We start from the raw sequence: 19,876 nt of genomic DNA, 5'->3' as shown, positions 1-19,876 counted from the left end.
TAAAGCAGCCATTTAGCAATTATGTATCAAATTTATATAGCAATTATGTATCAAATTTATATAGCAATTATGTATCAAATTTATATAGCTGAAATTGGATGCTCTCTTGATATGTAAGTGTTACTGATTTGGTCTTTTTTGCAAATTGACTAAAACACATTTGAGAGACAACCTTGGAAAAATAGTAGTTTTAGTCTTGAATTTGCAGGTATGTACTCATTGTGTAATTTTCATGCTCTCTCTCTGTTTTTTTTTTTTTGTTTGTTTTTGCTTTTTTTTTGCTTTTTATATGTGTATATGCTACTTTTTTGGGGTGGGGGTATTGAGTTAGTAGGTCAGCCAATGCACTCCAGAAGACCATGCTGTTTCCCTAATGTTTTTCTGGGAAGATAAGTACAGCTGTGGTTTTTTTGCTCTGGAAGGGGTTTTGCTGTGCCCCTGTACGACACGATCACAGCGACCTAAAAGCAAATGCAGCACAGGGAGAAAGAACATCCTGTTGTATGAATGTTATTTCTCCAGTATCAAGTGCCCAGGTATGTAAAAACAACTCAAATATTGGTTACCAGTTTTCCTACGTGTCCTAATTTGTTGAATTAACTTTAATTTCTTCTAAATTATAGTTTGTTTTTGCCAGCAGCAGATACCTGATATTTTTAAGTTGAATTCACTTAATAACCTAAATTAATTAAAAATAAGACCTTCACTAATTGTGATTTCAACATGCTGTTCACTTACAATGTCTCCACTAATCATGCAACAGTCATAATTGTAAGAGCAGAAACATTCACAGCACAACCTTCACCTGTTCTGCACAGGGGCAGTATAACAGACTTCAGACCACTGAATGCACCATACGGACCTGTTAAATCAGGGGCAGAGAATAACAACTTTGAAAAAGGCAGTAAATTAATAATATGTATGTTTCAGAGTATCAATGGTAACTTACCATATATGGAAAACTGAATAATTTTAAATGCAGCAATTCACACACGGTAATGAGTGACGTTTTCCATTTTGCTATCTGATATTGTATGACCAGTGTGCACCTCTCCTCAATGAAGCTGAACTTGAAGCCATTCTTGCTCCATCAATGTCAATTAAATAACAGCCAATTCAGGGGAAATGAGGCAGCACTGTCTGTACGTGGGTAGAGTAAGCAACATGCTTGTTTATGAGTGAGTGAGAGACTCAGTGAGTGCTCCTTAAGTTGAGATCTTGATCACTGCTTTGTTTGTCAAGTGTTTTTCTTCTGCATGCAGTGGATGCTTTTTGTCTCTTATGCCCTTGAAGTGTAAAAATACACCATATGAGTGGCAGAAGGCTTTTGTGCTGTCTTAAGGTGTGACTGCAAGATCAGTACTTATATGTGTGTTCTTCAGAAAAAAAAGAAATAGAGGTATTGTTTAATAATAGATGGCTAAAAAAAATGAAATGGTTCTCTTCTGCCTGTAAAATTTACGAAGTAAATGTGAATGGCAAAGACGAACTTGTAGAAAAGAGTGCTATAAATGGCACTGGTGGCTTTCATTAATGCTTATGGAGTAATGATTTTTAGACACTAAGCCTACTGACTATTACTTTATGTAATTTTAAATAGCAGCTCGTAGTTATCTAATCAACCATCAGAGAATAGCTGGTAGCAGTGACAGAAAGAGCATTTAAAGGAGAAATCCACTTTCGCACCCTGTGACTCAGACCTACCTTATGACAGCCTGCCGTCAGCACTCAGATACTGCAGACTTCTGAAAGTAGGCATAAAGTGACTTCAGAAATTAAAATCTGAAATCGCTCACTTACAAAAGCATTCAGAGCCTTTGCTGTGGTAGTCCAGATTGTGATCTGGTGCATCCCGGTGCATATACTTAAAGTGACTGGCCAAAATTTGGAAAGGCACACACCTGTGTTTATTACTCCCCACAGTTCCCACACTGTATGTTGGGACAAAAACCAAATTATGAGGCGTAGTTCAGGTGTAGAAGGGAATAAAACCATTTCTAAAGCTTTCAGTGTTCCAGGATCACAGTGACCTCAGTATTTCTTAAAGAAGTTTGGAAAAACTGGGACACTTCCTAGAGTCGGCTGTCCAGCCAAACAGTCATCAGACTAGAATGGCGTTGGTCAGGGAGCTAACTATTAGTCAGGCCTTTATTAGTGAAAGATGAACTCAGCCAAGTACAGAGAGGTCCTTGAAGAAGACCTGCTCAGAGTGACCTGAGGCTGGGACAAGAGTTCACCTCTCAGCACAACAGTATCACCAAACACAACACTGGACAGGTTTCAGGGCAAGTCTAGGTAGATAGATACTTTACTTTCTAGATTGCCCAGCAGCTCTTATTTACTTTTACATAGAAATTTCACTATAAAATATAATAAACAGATAAAGGCACCCAGTCAATAACATATAACATAAATCTATAACTAGGGACTAAAGTAATGAAATACAATTAATATTATTACTGTAGCAAAGTAGAATTTTTTGTACGTATACTTTTAAACTTTTTTATTGGTACGTTTATTTGAGGTAATCTTAGGTCGTCTCTGGTACAGAATAATGAAAACGCTGAAATACGTGACAGGGGGTCACATGACCTCCCACGTCAGCGCGTCGGCTCGTTTCGTTTGAGGAGGTAACGCTAAAGGTGAAACGCCGCAGAAGTGAGCGGGAGTAAAAAAAAATACAAATAAAGACTGATGAATCCTAAATGCACACGCAAATGAATGTGACACTCAGTCATCTTCAGCTGAGTCTGAAAGTAAACGTAAAAAAAAACGTCTGGCCACAAATAAGACACGAATTCAGCTTCAGCAGCTTCATGACGCAAGATTTGTTTGCCCAAAAACTTGGAGCTAGCAGCTTTCAAAAAACGTCATACCGAGGCTGAGCAGGTACGTACAGGTAAGTTAACTAACGCTAATTTACCATAGCCGCTAAAACTCACTTTTATTTGTGTTTGTGCTGGTTCACTTTTTTTGGCAGAACGTCGTTAATTCCGTGTGTTTCTGTGAAATGGAGGTGTAGCAGAGTAAGCTAGTTAGCTGTTTGTGCTAACGTGTCAGAGACATGGCCGTTTCTGCTAAATGCAGTGATGTAGAGACATGTGCTGTGTAGGAGTAGCAATGACATTTTAACCTGCACTCTAATGTTTCTTGCTATAACGTTGGTTGGCTTGTTGCATTTTTCTATGTAATTTAATCTAAAGGAGCAAAATGAAGTGTTCCTCCTTTTGTAATGTGAAGGTGACACGGTTCACGTATTTGTAAGCCATTATGCAATGATTTTATTCCGGCTTTAATTAGTTAACTCTTTATATTGTGTTAACATATAAAGGTTGTCTGAAATTAGAAATAACGTTGTAATCCTATATATGCTTTAATGCGCTGAAAATGTGGTACAACAGACACCAAGTAACGCTAGATAAATAAAATGAATAATTAATAGCATACACAATCCTACAACCAAGCCCAAATAAGAATACTATAAAATATTAAACAGTGATTAAAAGTCAAAATGTCTAGCTCGAGCTGGAAGACCAAGGAGAAAAGACCTGGTCTGTAGCACCATTTTAAATGGTCCAGGGTCTGGGCAGCTCCATTCTGGAAAGGTAAGCTGTTCCAGAGTTTAGTTACTAGTCTTGCTCTAAAAAGTATCATAAAGTATATATAAAGTATATACCTCTATGCTTTCGACTTTTAAAACAAATAATTAAAACTTCAAACCGGATTCTGAAATAAAAGGAATGACACGAGAACCAGAATAATGCGTTCATGTACCTTGTTACTTATCAGCAGAAGATCTGCTGCATTTTGTACCATTTGCAAACAATGACATAATGATTGATACAAACCAATATGCATAGGATTGTGGAAGTCTAGGTGAGATGTAATAAAGGCATGGATGACCCTCTCAAACCTGTCTAGGGGTCTCAGTTGGCAAAAACTAGTCTTGACAGCTGTGCTGATTTGTTTATCTAATCTAGAGGCAGAATCAAAACTCAAGCCATGGTCATGGGCAAAAATTAAACAAAAAAATTTAAAAAGTCAACGAGTCCAAGTACTTAAGAAAATATATGTATCCATAAAGGATTACATACATCATTGGTCTAGCTAAACAAGATATTTTCTCAAGTGACTGTCAGCCAATCTCTATGAAACAACCACAGTAAATAATGATGCGCTTTATGTGTGAGCACAACTTTTTATGGAGTCGCAGATCAGTCATGCTGGGTATTTTTTAATTATACTTTTGAGCATTATCTTACAATCAATTTTGCATTCCCTTGCAGTTATTTTTTAATTTCCCCTGGTCATTGGAAATGGCTGGTCTGTTGGTGCAGTCCAGGTTTAATACAGATTAGGGAAACACTGTAGATACAACATAAAGGAGAGATGATGTGGCATTTTACATGATCTGTTTAATGCTACTTTGCACCTTTCAAAAGGAAGAGCTGCAGCAGTATTCATCCTCTATCAGCACAACTGCAGCTGCTTGGTCTGATTTTGGTGGCTGAAGCTGTGACTGTGGTATCTATGTTAAAGAAGTAATTCTGCATCTGGGAGGGTCAGGGTCTTCCTTCTCTGCCACCTGCCTGTTTCCTGCACTGCAGGTGCACGCTGGTTCCTGGGGCTCCCTGGCGGGTTCCATCGCGATTGGTGCCGGCTGCTCATTGGATGTGGGGCCTGGGGGGGGCGCAGGATTCTTTGGTGGGGATTGGCCCCTCGCTGGAGGTTTGCAGTGTCAGAGTACGCACCTGTCTGCAGGCATGGTGGCCTCTTGCTGTGTAGCTGTGTATACCATTCGGTAAAGTCACACATATCCACACACACCTAAAAATCAAGCCATGGTCATGGGCAAGTTACTCATGCACACATTCACATATTCTCCTTTAATTTTATTTCTAGTTCATTATTTACTAGTTTCTGTTTCCTGTTTTTGGATATGTACTTTGAACTTGTTATTTGTTTATACATTATTTATATTTTTGTTATATGTCTTTTATGTATACAGTTTTTGGAAAAATGATTGCCTTACTTGGGCAAGGAACCAAATATAGTAACTTCATTGACCTTGATTTTCAGCCTAACAATGAAAAATTTTGATAAAGTCACAACAATTTATTCATCCTGTAAAATCCTTCAATACTATTTTAGGATTGAAAATTTGAATTTCTAAGTATTTCAGTGACTGCCCTGTAAAGGGTTAATTTTATTTCAAGTTCATTATTTACTAGTTGCTGTTTCCTGTTTTGATTTTTGGATATGTACTTTGAACTTGTGTTTTATTTCTGTAAAGCACTTTGAATTACTCTGTGTATGAATTGCGGTATATAAATAAACTTGCCTTGCCTATTCACATACAAATATTTTATGGTGGTTGTCATCTCTGTGTATCATTGCTGACACTGTATCTACTCTCTTCCTCTATCATCTGTCCCCCTACCTGCTGACTTGTCTTGTAGCTGGCATCATCAAAATAAACAAGATCTATTCAACAAGAAGAGTTGGTTGAACACCTCTTGGAAAAGCAACCTTGGCTCAACAAGGCATCCAGATTCTCAATACTGTATGCCAAGCAGCTGGACAGGACAGGTTAAAAAAACAGAAGTAAATCTGCGAAGTATTGACTCCACAGAAAATGTTAGGTAATGAATATGATGCTGAAGAGCTCTGGCAAGAAACACAATTTCTATGCAGTTCATGTGTATCATACTGAGAAGGAAGAAGTGCTGTGGCAAGCAAAGAGTCAGCAAATGTAAAAGAAGAGGGCACCATGTTGGTAGATCATTAGACTCTGGAATGAACAAACAGCAGCTGGTAGTGTTGTTGTAACACATGGCAAACTATGAAGTCCACAACAGAACATATTTTCTGTCATGAATGGGAATACTATTTGGAACCACTGTTGGAGGAGATGGAGCGAGGCAGTGACACCGTCGATGAACTGACGTGTGACAAGCTGTCTCGGTTTCAAAGATTTCAGCTTTGAGAGTAGGACACAAAAAAAAAAAAAAAACTAGAACAGATGGTGTACCAGAAGGCCTGTCTAGTGCCTAGGTTATTTAAATTCAATTCCTTTTAAGAAAAATTAGGGATCACACTAACTTACAAACAATAGTATGTATTTTTTTTATTGAAACCAAACATATTATCATATTCTAAAAATATTCTCTCAAATTGTTATTTGTATCGTACTGTGACTCTTTAACAAAGTCTGCTACCTTTGCATGTTGTTCATAGTGTAAATAGAGGAGAGACCATAAGGCATATGCTGTTGACTCCTTACATCAGTGTAAAAAGCCTTTGGAGCTTGCTCTGGAAGAAAAACACATTTATTGTTAGGAGGAAACATGTCACCCAGTGCAGCAGTTTTGGAAAACAATTGAGCCCTGGGGAACAGACAAATAAGCTAAATCAGGTTCTGGTTTCACAGACCTTAAGATCAGAACAAACAATTCATTGCTGTTTTTGTCTCTTTGTAGGATATATAAAAAATTGGATAAGCATAGAAGATCACAACTGCCTTTATCTCTGAAATTAGTAACCATCAAATGGCTGTCAAGATTTCAACCTCAATGAGGTTGACACTTTTAGTTGAAATGTGTCATTGTAGGATTTGGATATCCAAGTTATTGGGATTTGTCTTTTTTTTTGTTTTGTTTTATCCTCTATAATTTTATGTTAGTGGTGAAACCACCCATGTCCCGTGTGTCTTCTAGGCCCAATTTTCACCACAGCAATCAAAAGTCTTAAATTTTAGCCATAGGTGTAAACTATCATAATTTTTTACTGTATATAAAACTCAAGTGTTGATGAAGGACTACTTTTCCTTTTGTGTTTTTATTCATAACCTTTTAACACTTTATTGAGTTGTAATGGAAAGGCTTGGTATTTACAGAACAATGCATCATGGAAAGACAGACTGTTTCCTCATACTTATTAGGGATCATTGAGTTGATTTGATGCCAGGAAATGTGCTCCTCTAGTGTGTAATCACCAAAACCAATCTCTGATGGGAACCCAACTGGAGGGAACCCACACTGCTATTTTGGCTATTTTGTGTCTTTTGGCCACAACCCATTGTGACAGTGAGGAAGAGGAGGGTTGTTGTTCTGTATCAGACAAGGGGAAGAAAAGCTCCTGTTATGGAAGAGAAGGCCTCAGTGAGACATGAGAAAATCTTTTTTGAGTTTTATTTAAGAGGAAACACAATTAATAAAAAAAAATGCAAAGCAGTTATTCTACAGAAATAAAACATCTCTTCAAAGAAATCCCATAGCATGTAATATTATGTAATTAGCACTGCATAAGACACATTCAAAATCCTGAATATGTATATAAGAATACTATCCAGATACTGATTACTTCAGAGAGCCATAGCTGTTTCCAACATGCTGCACTACAAGCACAGAAATATGAGCCATGCTGCTTAATTGATGATTAATAATATAGGAAACAAGGTTTAAAAAAAGACATCAGCCCAATGTCAGTTAAACACATAAATTACAAATACCGTAAACCGTTCCATCTAAGTGAATTGAGAACTGAAAACTGAAAAAAATGGATTCCTCTAAACCCTTCATGAAGAAACAGCACCTTTGTTGCATGTCAACATGCTCAGTGTGCTTTCACATGCTCTTTTTTAATGTCATGTTAAAAGTGAAATCTCACTAGTACCTATTAAAAATAAGATGAGCGAAGAAGATCACAACTGGCCTTATCACTATTAAAAGTTGAAATATTTCCAAAGTTGTCTCAGTATAGTTATAAGTTAACTCTTAATTACATACCATAAAATAGTGTTTTGTGCACATGATACTAATAAAATACTTACTGTTTACTGGTAGGTTCAATGGACAAATTAGGAATGAATGAGGAGGGACCTATTAAAAAAATGACACTGTCCTTATTTACTCAGTAAACATTAGAAAATGATAAGGGGGCCAACAAGCTATTATCAGTGTCAGAATAGATATGTTTTCAAAAGCAGGCGAACACTGGACAACTCACAACCTGGCTAACATGTTAGTATTTCTAGAAACAACTACTGCAGCTTTTCTTTTTTAAAACTCTACTAATTACTAAGTGAGTGCTGTCAATATAAAGTAACAGTGATTGATTTCTTCTGCATGTCGTATATTTATAAAGTTGGTGAAGACAATTTAAAAAGCATTTTGAACTTAATGAATGGCTCACCATACTATGTTTATATGTCGTGTTGTACAATAAACTTTAATCAGTTTTTATGAAATTACTATGTACATGGCATCTTTTTTACATTTTGATATACAGTTTTAATAAATACAAATTGTATAATATTTTCCTAGTACATTCTATTATTTTAAAAACAAAAAATATAAATACTGACAGTACAACATTTTTTTTTCAAGATTTACTAAGTTTGTTTGCCAGCAACAAGAACTCCATAGTTATACACTTTTTACATCTCAAGATTTTGCAAGTATACTGTTAGCTGTTATCTAATATTAAAATTACTGTACCCTATTAAATAGGCACTCTGTAATTAAAGACATACAGTGTAATTTATTGTCTCAAGCACATAATTTTTTACCTTGTCTTCTTGTCTCCTTCCCTGTACTAATATATTTGTCTTGCAATAGGTATGTAGTATTTTATTTACTATAATTGCCTGCAATACAATTACACTGTAGTTTATGGGTTTTAATCTATAGTGTTTAAAAAAAAAAAAGAAACTACATATTCTGCTGAAGGCTGTTCTTTTGTTCATGTGCTCTGTATATTGGTATTTGAGTTTCATATCTGTATTGTTTGGCAGAGAAATTCCATTCATTCACATTGAGATTTGTGTCCACCATAGTTTCACCAACAAATAGTCCAAATAAATAGTGTGTCCTGTGGCCACGAAGGAAAGTCACCATCTGTAGAGTCTATAGTGAGCAAAGTCATCCCCTGCTCTCCGGAATAATCCTTGAATCACATCTGAGATCTTTGTTGTCTGGGAGGATGAGTGTCCACTGATTAGTGATTCTCTGAATGAAGTTTGTGTTAATCAGTTAAATCAGCTGGTGCAGCAAAACCCTGCAGCAGACTTAATCCCTTCCTTAACACAGTTGCCTAATCTCAGGTTTAAAATCTGTGTTTGAAATAACTTTTGGGTGGAAAATGAAGTATAAATGCAAGACATTACTGCAAAACTTCCAAAGTCACACATATACAGTGTGATGCTGTACCTGTAGGTCAGAGCTCATGTAATGATTTTAGAAAGCATTCATCCATTCATCCAAAGCTGCTGAGTGTAGGCTTGGCACACCACATTAAATAGGAACTCCTTTTAGGTTTTTTCATGGATGGATACATATCTACTAGGAAAGGTGCATAACAGGCAACAAGCTTTATACTCTATATCCAAGAGCCAGGCTCAGCCATACAGCACAATACAATTCAGGAACTGTCAAAGTAGCATAACAGCCACAGAGTGAGGCTTTCACAGGCATATGTGAATATCAACTTTGGTGTATGCCATAGTATTTACAGTTGTCTGATTAAAATAGAAGCTTTGAACAGTGTGTGCAATGACTAGTGTTGGGCAGGTTACTTATACAAATAATCAGTAACCTAGTTTGTTTTTGTTAAACCAATAACCCAGCTTTGCTACAGATCTGAAGTACAGTAAGATTTTATGCTACTGGAAAGTTACTTTTTCAGGTTTTGTTATATTTCAGTTTTTTTCTAGCAAAATCATTCCATAATTAGCTTTATTTCACAAATGAATTTAGATGTCTGATGTTGAATGTTCGAATGTGAGTTACATTTAAGTCATGCTCAAAGACTTTACATCTTTGTGACTGTCTCTGTAGTCCCATTCACACACCCTCCAACTCTGTGGTTAAGTCACTGAAAACCTTACTTTTTCATAAATGTATAAAATACTACTAAGTAATGCTCTCTTCAGATTAAAAAGAGAGATGTACATTGACTTGTAAATATACAATAAGTGTCATGTAAATAATGTCTGGAGTCAGCTTTTTATGTTAGAGAGGAAATCATTCTCTTGTGTTTCTCGTTCCAAAGATTCTCATTATGCAGAAAAGATACAGTCCTGCAGCTACACAACCCTAATCTGCTCTAACCCAGATATAATAAACAGCACTTACGTGGAACAGTACAGCTATAGCAATATCCAAGAAACCATACTTACCAACAGTTGAAAAATCCACAGGCCCACTCATGTCTAATGGCTCTGTTACTGTTACTATAGAGTTTCAATATGACAGTTCCCATAATTAAATTTGTTTACACCATCCACACCTTGCCAGTCAAACGTTGGTGCAGTTAGTGGAGGGTGGTGTGTCAGCTTTGCTGCGGATCTCCTTAATGTCATTGAGTGGTGAGTCACTTGTACCGATCTGGCATTTGAAGACCTGCTTGTAAGCCTTCCTGAAGTTCTCCGACAGGAAGGCGTAGATGACCGGGTTCACTGATGAGTTGCTGTACGCCAGGCAGTGGGCTGCCACCCGTAACACGAAGGAGGCCTGGGTGAGGGGGAAGGTCCCAAACTCCACCCAAAGGTGAACAACGTGATGAGGGAGCCAAGAGAGGCAGAACACCACCACCACCACCAACACTGTCTGAGCCGTCTGGGATCCAAGAATGATGAAGAGAGAACAAAGAGGAGAGAGAAGTTTAGTCAGCGCCCTCAGGTACAACAGTGACAGCATTTACATGCTGTTCTCATGTTTAGGAGCTAGTCAGGATAGAAGAATAAAGTAAGGTTTTCAGGCGTTAGTGCTTGGCAGAACTTTTTCATTCCATTGCTCATGCATATTATTCACCTGTACAGTACATCAATGATGTGACACAATAGTCGGTGGAAAGAAAATAATGCGAAAAACCTTAATCCGTCTTAATCTGTTCATCTCCTTCAATTGTGTACAAGTCTACAGAGCTACATACAGTGGTGTGAAAAAGTGTTGGCCCCCTTCCTGATTGCTTATTTTTTTTCATGTTTGTCACAATTTGTTTCAGATCATCAAACAAATTTAAATATTAGTCAAATATAACACAAGTAAACACATCATGCAGTTTTTAAATGAAGGTTTTTATTATTAAGGGAAAACAAAATCCAAAACTACATGGCCCTGTGTGAAAAAGTTTTTTTCCCCCCGCTGTTAAAACATAACTTAACTGTGGTTTATCACACCTGAGTTCAATTCCTCTAGCCACACCCAGGACTGATTACTGCCACACCTGTTCGCAATCAAGAAATCACTTAAACAGGACCTGCCTGACAAAATGAAGTAGACCAAAAGATCCTCATGCCGAGATCCAAAGAAATTCAAAAACAAATGAGAAAGAAAGTAATTGAGATCTATCAGTCTGGAAAAGGTTATAAAGCCATTTCTAAAGCTTTGGGACTGTAGCGAACCACAGTGAGAGCCATTATCTACAAATGACCCCATGAGTACAGCGATGACTCATCCAAGAGGTCACAAAAGACCCCACCATAAGAAAGAGACTGGGCTAAAATAGTCTGCATGGCAGAGTTCCAAGACGAAAACAGCTGCAGAGCAAAAAGAACATAAAGGCTAGTCTCAGTTTTGCCAGAAAACATCTTGATGATCCCCAAGACTTTTGGGAAAATACTCTGTGGACTGACTTTTTGGAAGGTCCCATTACGTCTGGTGTAAAAGCAACACTACATTTCAGAAAAAGAACATCATACCAACAGTAAAATATGGTGGTGGTAGTGTGATGGTCTTGCTGTGATAAGTGGAACCATGAATTCTGCTGTCTACCAAAAATCCTGAAGGAGAATGTCCGGCCATCTGTTCATGACCTCAAGCTGAAGCGAACTTGGGTTTTGCAGCAGGACAATGATCCAAAACACACCAGCAAGTCCACCTCTGAATGGCTGAAGAAAAACAAAATTAAGACTTTGGAGAGGCCTAGTCAAAGTCCTGACCTGAATCCGATTGAGGCGGTTAAAAGGTGGTTCATGCTCGAAAACCCTCCAATGTGGCTGAATTACAACAATTCTGAAAAGATGAGTGGGCCAAAATTCCTCCACAGCGCTGGAACAGACTCATTGCAAGTTATCGCAAACACTTGATTGCAGTTGTTGCTGCTAAGGGTGGCCCAACCAGTTATTAGGTGTAGGGGGCAAATACTTTTTCACACAGGGCCATGTAGTTTTGGATTTTGTTTTCCTTTAATAATAAAAACCTTCATTATAAACTGCATGATGTGTTTACTTGTGTTATCTTTGACTAATATTTAAATTAGTTTGATGATCTTAAACAAAGTGTGACAAACATGCAAAAAAATAAGAAATCAGGAAGGGGGCCAACACTGTTTCACACCACTGTATTAATGAGCCTGCGGTTCTGTAATGAAGCTTCTCACTTTAAGGCTTGTTGGGCATTAACATTTAACAATGACTGCACTTGTCAAAAGTAAGATCATAGTCTTTATCAGCATATGTTTTGGTCTTATATGTGTATAGCACTTTTAAGAAAAATGTGAAAGGAATGTGACAATTTCAGCAAATCAAATATATGCAGTGTCTGAGATGAAGGTGTATATTACTACTTGAGGCTAGGCTATCCTTAGGCTACAGCTGGAATGTGTCATTGTGGGAAAAAAATCTAATTACATGCTTCCTGATCTGCTGAGCCCTTCCACTGCATTTCTAGGTATCAAGTGGATTTATTCCACAACTAATTAGTTCCCAACAGTGAATACAAAAATACTGACAAGCCTGAAATGTATTGGAAACGCTGCTTTTTCTGTCATTTTGCTCAAAGAATGTCATAAATGCTAGATAAAACAGGCCAAAACATATCCAGTCTAGTCATCAGAGCATGCATTTATCAGAACTCACAGAGGAGACAGGAAGATCATGACAAAAAGAATAATAAACACAGCATATCGCATAAATAATACATAAATAGATACACTAATGTGCACTTCTGCTTGTTGTTATGCCTAGTGTACGCTCTTCATAGGCTAATTTACACTATAATTAGTATAATTAGAAATGTGACTTATACAGCAAAGTGAGTTATATGTTTTTTCTGTTCAACAAGGCTGTTTTTGCTAAAAGCAACTTATGGCCCAGAAAATGCAGTACTCCTAGAGGGCTTGGTTGAGAACAAAACAGGGCTAAAAGGTTCACCAGTACAAACGCATGCTTATGTTGCTCCACTGAATGCCTAAATAGGCAGTACAAGTTCATACTTCACAAGCAGTAGCTCAAATTTTAGGCATACAAAATTTTATGAAAATAAACAATTCAGAGATTTGAATTTTTAAAAGCCCCCATAATTAATTGGTTCAAGTCTATTTCTTCAGGTTATATTTTTTAAATGAGAAAGCATTTTTTTCAGTGGAGCCTCATCTTGCCCAGCTGTCTCCAGCCTCCAGTCATTTCCACCCATTTACTTTCATATTAATAAATTCAGGTACAATATTGAAGTATTTCTTTCCATTTTCTTCTACTTTATAAATGTCTGCTACATTTTAGAGACAAATGTCATATTTTTGTCATTATAAAAATTAGGTTATTTGCTTACTATAATTAGTTACTCCAAGCCAGATTAATATTATAAAATAGATTATGTTAGACGCTGACCAATAAGACTTCGATCTCAACTGAGGTCAATGAAAATTATAATTGGAAAATATAGCACAGAACACTCCAAAATGTGCACAGTTTGCCTCTTTAGCTGCTTTGTGTTTTATACTTTTACTTCATGCTACATGATACTGTTGCCAGTCACACCAAGACTTTTGGTTCATGCTCTAATTAGTTTGACTGCAGAATTGACTGTTTAGGTGGACAGAATATTAGAAATATTAAAAACTGAGTGAATGATACAGAGTTAACTTTTCAGCTCAGACCAAAATAAATTAACAGTACGTACAGTTGTAGCTCATAAGTAGTATACATTAATGACACTGGTGCAAATGTTGATGCAGTCTGCTGAGATGCTTCATCACTTTAAGATCTTCCCACAGTTGAGTGAGGTATTGATCTTTTTTTTTTTTTTTTTTTACAACAAATATCATCTTATCAGTTATATCCAAGATAAACATGACAAACTGGACCATATCCAATTTTAAATTAAAGGTCAATATTGATCTTTGGTGTCAGCCCAACTCTGTTAAGTAATGATGCACAGAACACACACAGAGCAGCCAGAGGGAGAGGTTCCCACAGTTGTAGTGGAGCAGTATGTTGATAGCAGTGTTTTGTTTGGACAGCCTCAATAACACATTCATATCTTCACCTTGCTCTCATGAGAGCCATCAGTTAGGCACATATAAACAGCAGCAGCACCACAGGAAGAAGAAGAAAATAATGCATGCCTTTCAGCCATACTGCCTCTTCTTGTAACCCTGTTTCGTCGAAAGCTGTTAGCTGGTCAGTAAAATATTTTAATTAACTAATTATAAGCTATCAAGATTCATTTTTGATATTATTCTTGCAATGACTCTTCTTCTTATGTAACTTTTTGATAGTGTCATAGTTATTATGTGATGTAAGACACTCTCCAGTTGGGCTCATTGTCTTGTTTTTTGCATATATGCCTTTATCTTGGTCCATGAAAATGTGGAACATCAGTGATAAGCATCAGGTTTTGGCATCAGTATGACAAAATCAAAGAGGGATTTGCACCAACATGAGATAAGCATATCAATACACTGAGGTGCAAATATCGAAGCTGTGTGAGGTTGCTGTTGAGGCTGCGGTCAATAGGCCTGAACACATTGCAGCCATAAATCAGATTGGGTTTGGAGGAGGGTCCTACAGCAGACCTCACATCTGAGTTTGGAAGCAAAATAAGTTTAGGCATGTTAGTCAAAAACAAATAAATAAATGCTGACATTAGTCAGGCTTCCACATAAATCAAATCTGCAGTTCAGGTGCATTTCCTTCCACTCCTACATTGAGATCAACAGTCAGTCACCAGTTCTCCAGTCAGGTGCATTAACTTTATCTTTAAGCCATTGAAAAAATTGTGTTGTTGAGTGATGCTGGCAATTTATGCTTTTAGCATAGCAACACTTAGCTTACGATACTTAGACCCAAATGAGCAGGTCCGTGAAAGATAAGCAGCTTGGTCTTTGAAACATTAGCTTTCCCTCAGTTTCAACAATTTCAAGACGACTTGGCTAAATATTCATTTTTGTAATTATCTGTAACCATCTGTGTGTCCTTCTGGATTTCTGACTGACTTGTAGCACTGAGGGAAAACTCTGCAATCTACGGTTCTAATCACTGTCTTTTTAACCTATGGTTCAACACAAGGGCTCCAGTAAAACATTAATGTTTGCCAAAGAAAATGAACTGCAACACTGGCGTTCCTAAGAGCACTAACCAGGAGTTTTAGTAAATAAGGCTTAGATATTTAAAACCCCAAATTGTCTGTGTTCCAGATTTTCTGTCTGAACACAACATAAACCTAGAGGGCTAACAAGATTTATTTAAAACAGGGTTGGCACATCTTTGCACAAAGACCTTCCAGAGAGATTAAAGATTTGCTACTTTATTTTTTTTAGGGTTTGTCTTTTGTGCACCTTGACTGTTGGAGGCTTTCTGGTTGCTTCTGTGGATGAGTGGAGCTTTGTCTAAATGTATTTCACAGCTGAAATGGGAATAACCTTGCTCTGCCCAGCTGTCCCCTGACTTTATATGCCTGGTGGTGAGTTGTAGGAACCCAAATTAACAACACTAAGTCACTGTGCAGCAAACAATCTATGTTTGTCTTAGAGACTATGGATACAAGGAACTTGCAAAGATGACACCAACCTGCTAATGAATTGATAACAATACTCTTAGTGCAATCATAATCTTCCTTTAAAATAATCAATTCTAGGCTTAAAGGAGTGCTTTGGTTTTATGGGAGCTTGTTTGTGGCTTTTTCATGCTGGGTACCCAATGGGAGACACAAGACAAGAAGTAATCCTACATTTTGATTTGTCTCCACCTTTGAGCAAAGAAGTATAAAACACTGTGGCAAAATGACTGCAAAATGGACCTTATGATTATAAATGTGGGGGTTGTTTGAATGGACAGAGTACCAGTGAAATAGCCTTTTACTGTTAAATTATGGATTGTTGGCAGCTTTAATGTTGCTGCTGGGCTAGGAAGTGTTCTCAGGTCTAGGTGTCTTTTAGTCAGCACAAAAAGCTTTTTTTTTGCCCAATTTATCTAACATAAGTGTCTAAAAACTGATCTAATGTGTTTGCAGCTACGAAGGAAATAAATCAGTGGCAACTGAAAATGACTTCATAGCTCCCAACGTCTTTACTATAGAATTGAACCTGGGAGAGAATCTGTCAAACAGCCAGGAAATTACATCTGTCATTGATGATGAGTTCTAAAAAGTACTGTCAGAGAAATGACTTTAACAACTTCCAAGAGCCTGACAGGAGATGGTGTGGATACATGTCCACACATATTACTTTATTCATGTTTTACCTTTTTGAGAGGAGAGACTCCCATGATGAGAACATTATCTCAGGGAAACTTTCCCCAGCTGGGACAAGTACAAACGTGCTATTTGTGTGCGTGTGTGAAAGGTTTGTTAGAAACAGAGGGGTCATCTTGTAGTTACAGCCATTCTGTATTCAGGCCAATATGGTATCTAATCCAGGCTTGTTAAGTTGTGTGACTGCAAGGCCAGCAGTGGGCTAAAGCAGGTTGGAGTAATGGATGGATTCCCAGTATTTTTTAGAGCCATGCTACTGTAGTTGTTCTCTTATGCTCCCATACCATTGTGACCAGCGAGGTGACACTGGTAACACAATTCCCAGAGACTTATAGAGTTATGCTGAGTTGTGCTCAGTTTACCACAGGAAACACAAATGGGAAAAGAACAGCCAGGTCATGATTTTACACCATCTCAGTTTGAGGAGTATAAAGCCAGAGAGTTGAGTCATCATGAGACCTGTGTCAGAGGAGGCGTTGTATTTCCTAAAAATGTGTTACACCTGACAGGACCATTACATTGATTTCACACAATAGAATAATGTGAAGAAAACCCTTTTCTTCTTTAAAGCACTTTATAAGTAATTGTACCCATTTTTTATTCTGTGCTACAGTAAATAAAATAAAATAAAATAAAAGTACGACAGTAGCTGATCTATTTGCTTCTTATTGCTATTTATTTTCCATTGATTCTGCTAGTTTCTACACTCTGCTTTTATCATTAAACACTGTCCTTGACACACTGATCAAAACAGAGACACTGCCAAGGAAACACTAGACTCTTGTGTATTCATAAAAATATAATAATATGTGAATGTTGCAGCTTTCAGTGTACAGTGACTCATTTTTGGCATTATTACATGTAGCTGATAACTTAGGTACTTACTGTTAAAGAGTAGCTTCCTTACCAGCATCATTTATGTATTGTAGTTTTTTTTTGTTTTTTTTTTTGCAGTTTGCAGGTGTTTATCACAAAACTGTGAGTGCAGGATCCCCTCTGTGTGTGTGTTCTCCATCAGCACTCAGCACAGTGAGTGCAGTAAATCATCAGCCTATCTCAGATTCCTCTTCTGCTTTCCACTGTTGTTTTAACCTTATGTAACAAGACATGCACTTTGCGGCAGGAGGTGTGCATCAAAGTGCATTTACATTCTCATGAGCCCTCCTCTCCCAGCTCATAGCACAGCACATATTTCAGATTGAGCTGCTAAACTGTCCAGCCGTGAAGAACAATGGCCAAGACAGATCGCCAACCTGGCGGGCAGCTGCAGATAACGGCCTCCACCAAGAATAATGAAAGCTAGACGCAGTTTGATCACACATTGCCTTTTGGCCACTTCGCTCGAGTGTAACTTTAAGTACTATAGCATTAATATTCATTATTCTGATGCTAAGAGAAAACAGAGAGGGTGGAAATTGTTTCTGGCTGCCTGTTGAATTGGAGGAAATGTCACATCATATGACACAGATGGACTAATCCCTCAAAGACTAATGTGCACAGGAGTCGGGGTCTTTCCTGAAGGCCAAGAATACTCACCTCTGTGATGAATCAAACCATATGTCAACAGGGGAAATGAGCTGCGGTGTAGTTAATCATGAAATGCACTAATCCAGATAAATGGAGGCTATTACAGTGAAGGCTTAATTCATATTCATATGTGCAATTTCTTAAAAAAATGTGCAAATTCAACATGATTTACCATCATAATAATCCCTGTTAGCCAAGTACTCGAGGATGATAATAGCATAATACAGTCACTGTGAAAAGCCTATAACACAATGAGTATTTTCGGTTATTTAAACATTCTTATTTATTTTTCAGACTAGGAACTGACATTTTTCAAAGTCAAGTTTTATTATTTAAACCCTGAAAACTGATGGAGTTCTGCTGTAACTTCACAGGTAACAAGTCTATTTCCCAGTATTTACTCTGTGTCTGTAACTGATTACAGTTGGAAAGGTTCACAAACATATGCCTGCAATCCATGATCATGTATGTACTGCATGGACATATACACCCCCACTACACGAGCTTAATAACATACCTTTTTCTTTGATGCCTCTGACTTTTTGGACATATTTCGCAGTTTTTTGTGTAAGTGATTTAAAACCTGCAAGCAAAGAAAGAGGAGTCAGCTGTTTGATAGTTGAGCAATATCCATAATCATTAAATGAGCCATGTGATTAGCTTTTCTCACCTTTGCGTAACAGAAAGAAATCAGCAGCAGAGGCAACACATAACCAAACACAAACGTGCAAACTACATAGATTTTCTTCTGGTTTTGATCGGGCCACACTTCCCAGCAAAAGGTGTGATTCTCTCCTCTGAGAAAAATGTTCTGGTAATACATGACAGGCGCTGCCATGGCCAGAGAGAGTATCCAAATCACCACCACCCCGATCAGAGCGTGCTTGGCCACCCGGATAGAGGAGGACTTTCTGGAGTGCACAATGGCAACGTAGCGGTCCACGGACATGGCAGAGAGGGTGAAGATGCTCACCAGCATGGACACGGTGAAGAAATAGTGGATGAACTTGCAAATGAACGCGCCCAAGACCCAGGTCGGCATCATGTAGATGGTGGACTGGAAGGGGATGCAGAAGAGCAGGTAGGAGAGGTCCGCTATGCTCAGGTTGAGGATGAAAATGTTGGTGGTGCTCCTCGGTTTCCCCGGTTTGCTCCGGGCCAGCACGGTGATCACCATAGAGTTACCCAGCACGCCGAGCGTAAAGATGAGCCCGAAAACCAGCAGCGTGACGAAATTATCCGCGCCGATGCCGAATAAAAGTTTCTGCTCCTCTTCCTCCACTCTGCTGATGTTCCACGGCTCTTCCAAGAGCCATGCAGACTCTGACAAGTTCATGATTTCTCTTTTCACCTTCGGATGAACTTGAAACGTCGCAAACTTCACCTGTGGAATATCTGTGTTCACGACGCGGAGTTTTCAGAGTAGGGGTTTATGGTCTGGTGCGTCTCCATTAGCGCGCCTTCAAAGGCTGTTTTTGTCCTCCTGTGCCTTCATTTCAAAGCTTCATCTACTACTCCGCTTTATTCTTTATTTCTCAGACCAGCAATACGGACAAACAGATCTCAGAGATGTGTAGTTCTCTGTACAGCAGTCATCAATGACGCCGCTGTGCGTTTTGGAGTGTGCTCACTTCATGCGTCTGCGCACCGACCGCGCAGATCCACACTATAGCTTATTTCTCTGGGTCTGGACTCTTTCTCTCACATTATAGCAGGGGCTGGGCTGTGCCAATCACGTCAGCACCCAATATACCACCTCCCCAGACATGTTGAGGGAAAACTACAGAAATATTCAGCTGGATGCGTTTTGTTCCCTACAGTTCTCAAACCATCTCTGTATAATTTGGATTCCAGAGACCAAAGCCAATTTCTTAGAC

At 38.1% G+C, this 19,876-nt stretch overlaps 1 protein-coding gene across 2 annotated transcripts; it reads right to left on the bottom strand.

Moving 5' to 3' along the window:
• Positions 1-8,388: 8,388 nt before the first annotated feature.
• LOC113122184 (galanin receptor type 1) lies at positions 8,389-19,654 on the bottom strand. Of its 2 annotated transcripts, XR_003294835.2 has the most exons (4): positions 18,670-19,654; positions 18,517-18,582; positions 10,178-10,616; positions 8,389-8,974 (listed from the first exon to the last, which is right to left on the bottom strand). XR_003294835.2 is itself a non-coding variant. In XM_026293302.2 (3 exons), the coding sequence occupies exons 1-3, from the start codon at positions 19,333-19,335 to the stop codon at positions 10,296-10,298; spliced, it is 1,053 nt and encodes a 350-aa protein (XP_026149087.1). In that variant the 5' UTR covers positions 19,336-19,654; the 3' UTR covers positions 8,389-10,295. The 2 variants fall into 2 exon arrangements, 1 of the variants encoding a protein (XP_026149087.1); XM_026293302.2 differs by having other exon boundaries at positions 8,389-10,616.
• Between the last annotated feature and the right edge of the window lie 222 nt (positions 19,655-19,876).

This window comes from Mastacembelus armatus, chromosome 16 (assembly GCF_900324485.2).
Source record: "Mastacembelus armatus chromosome 16, fMasArm1.2, whole genome shotgun sequence".
In the NCBI taxonomy this organism is placed as follows: domain Eukaryota; kingdom Metazoa; phylum Chordata; class Actinopteri; order Synbranchiformes; family Mastacembelidae; genus Mastacembelus; species Mastacembelus armatus.
This window is presented reverse-complemented; position numbering and strand designations above follow the sequence as displayed.

Excerpts from the sequence above, each read along its gene's own strand:
- LOC113122184 (XM_026293302.2), bottom strand. The coding sequence starts at position 19,335 with ATGAACTTGTCAGAGTCTGCATGGCTCTTGGAAGAGCCGTGGAACATC. Across the intron at positions 18,583-18,669 it reads TTTCTTTCTGTTACGCAAAG|GTTTTAAATCACTTACACAA; the intron begins GTGAGAAAAGCT and ends CTTTGCTTGCAG. Across the intron at positions 10,617-18,516 it reads CAGAGGCATCAAAGAAAAAG|ACGGCTCAGACAGTGTTGGT; the intron begins GTATGTTATTAA and ends CTTGGATCCCAG.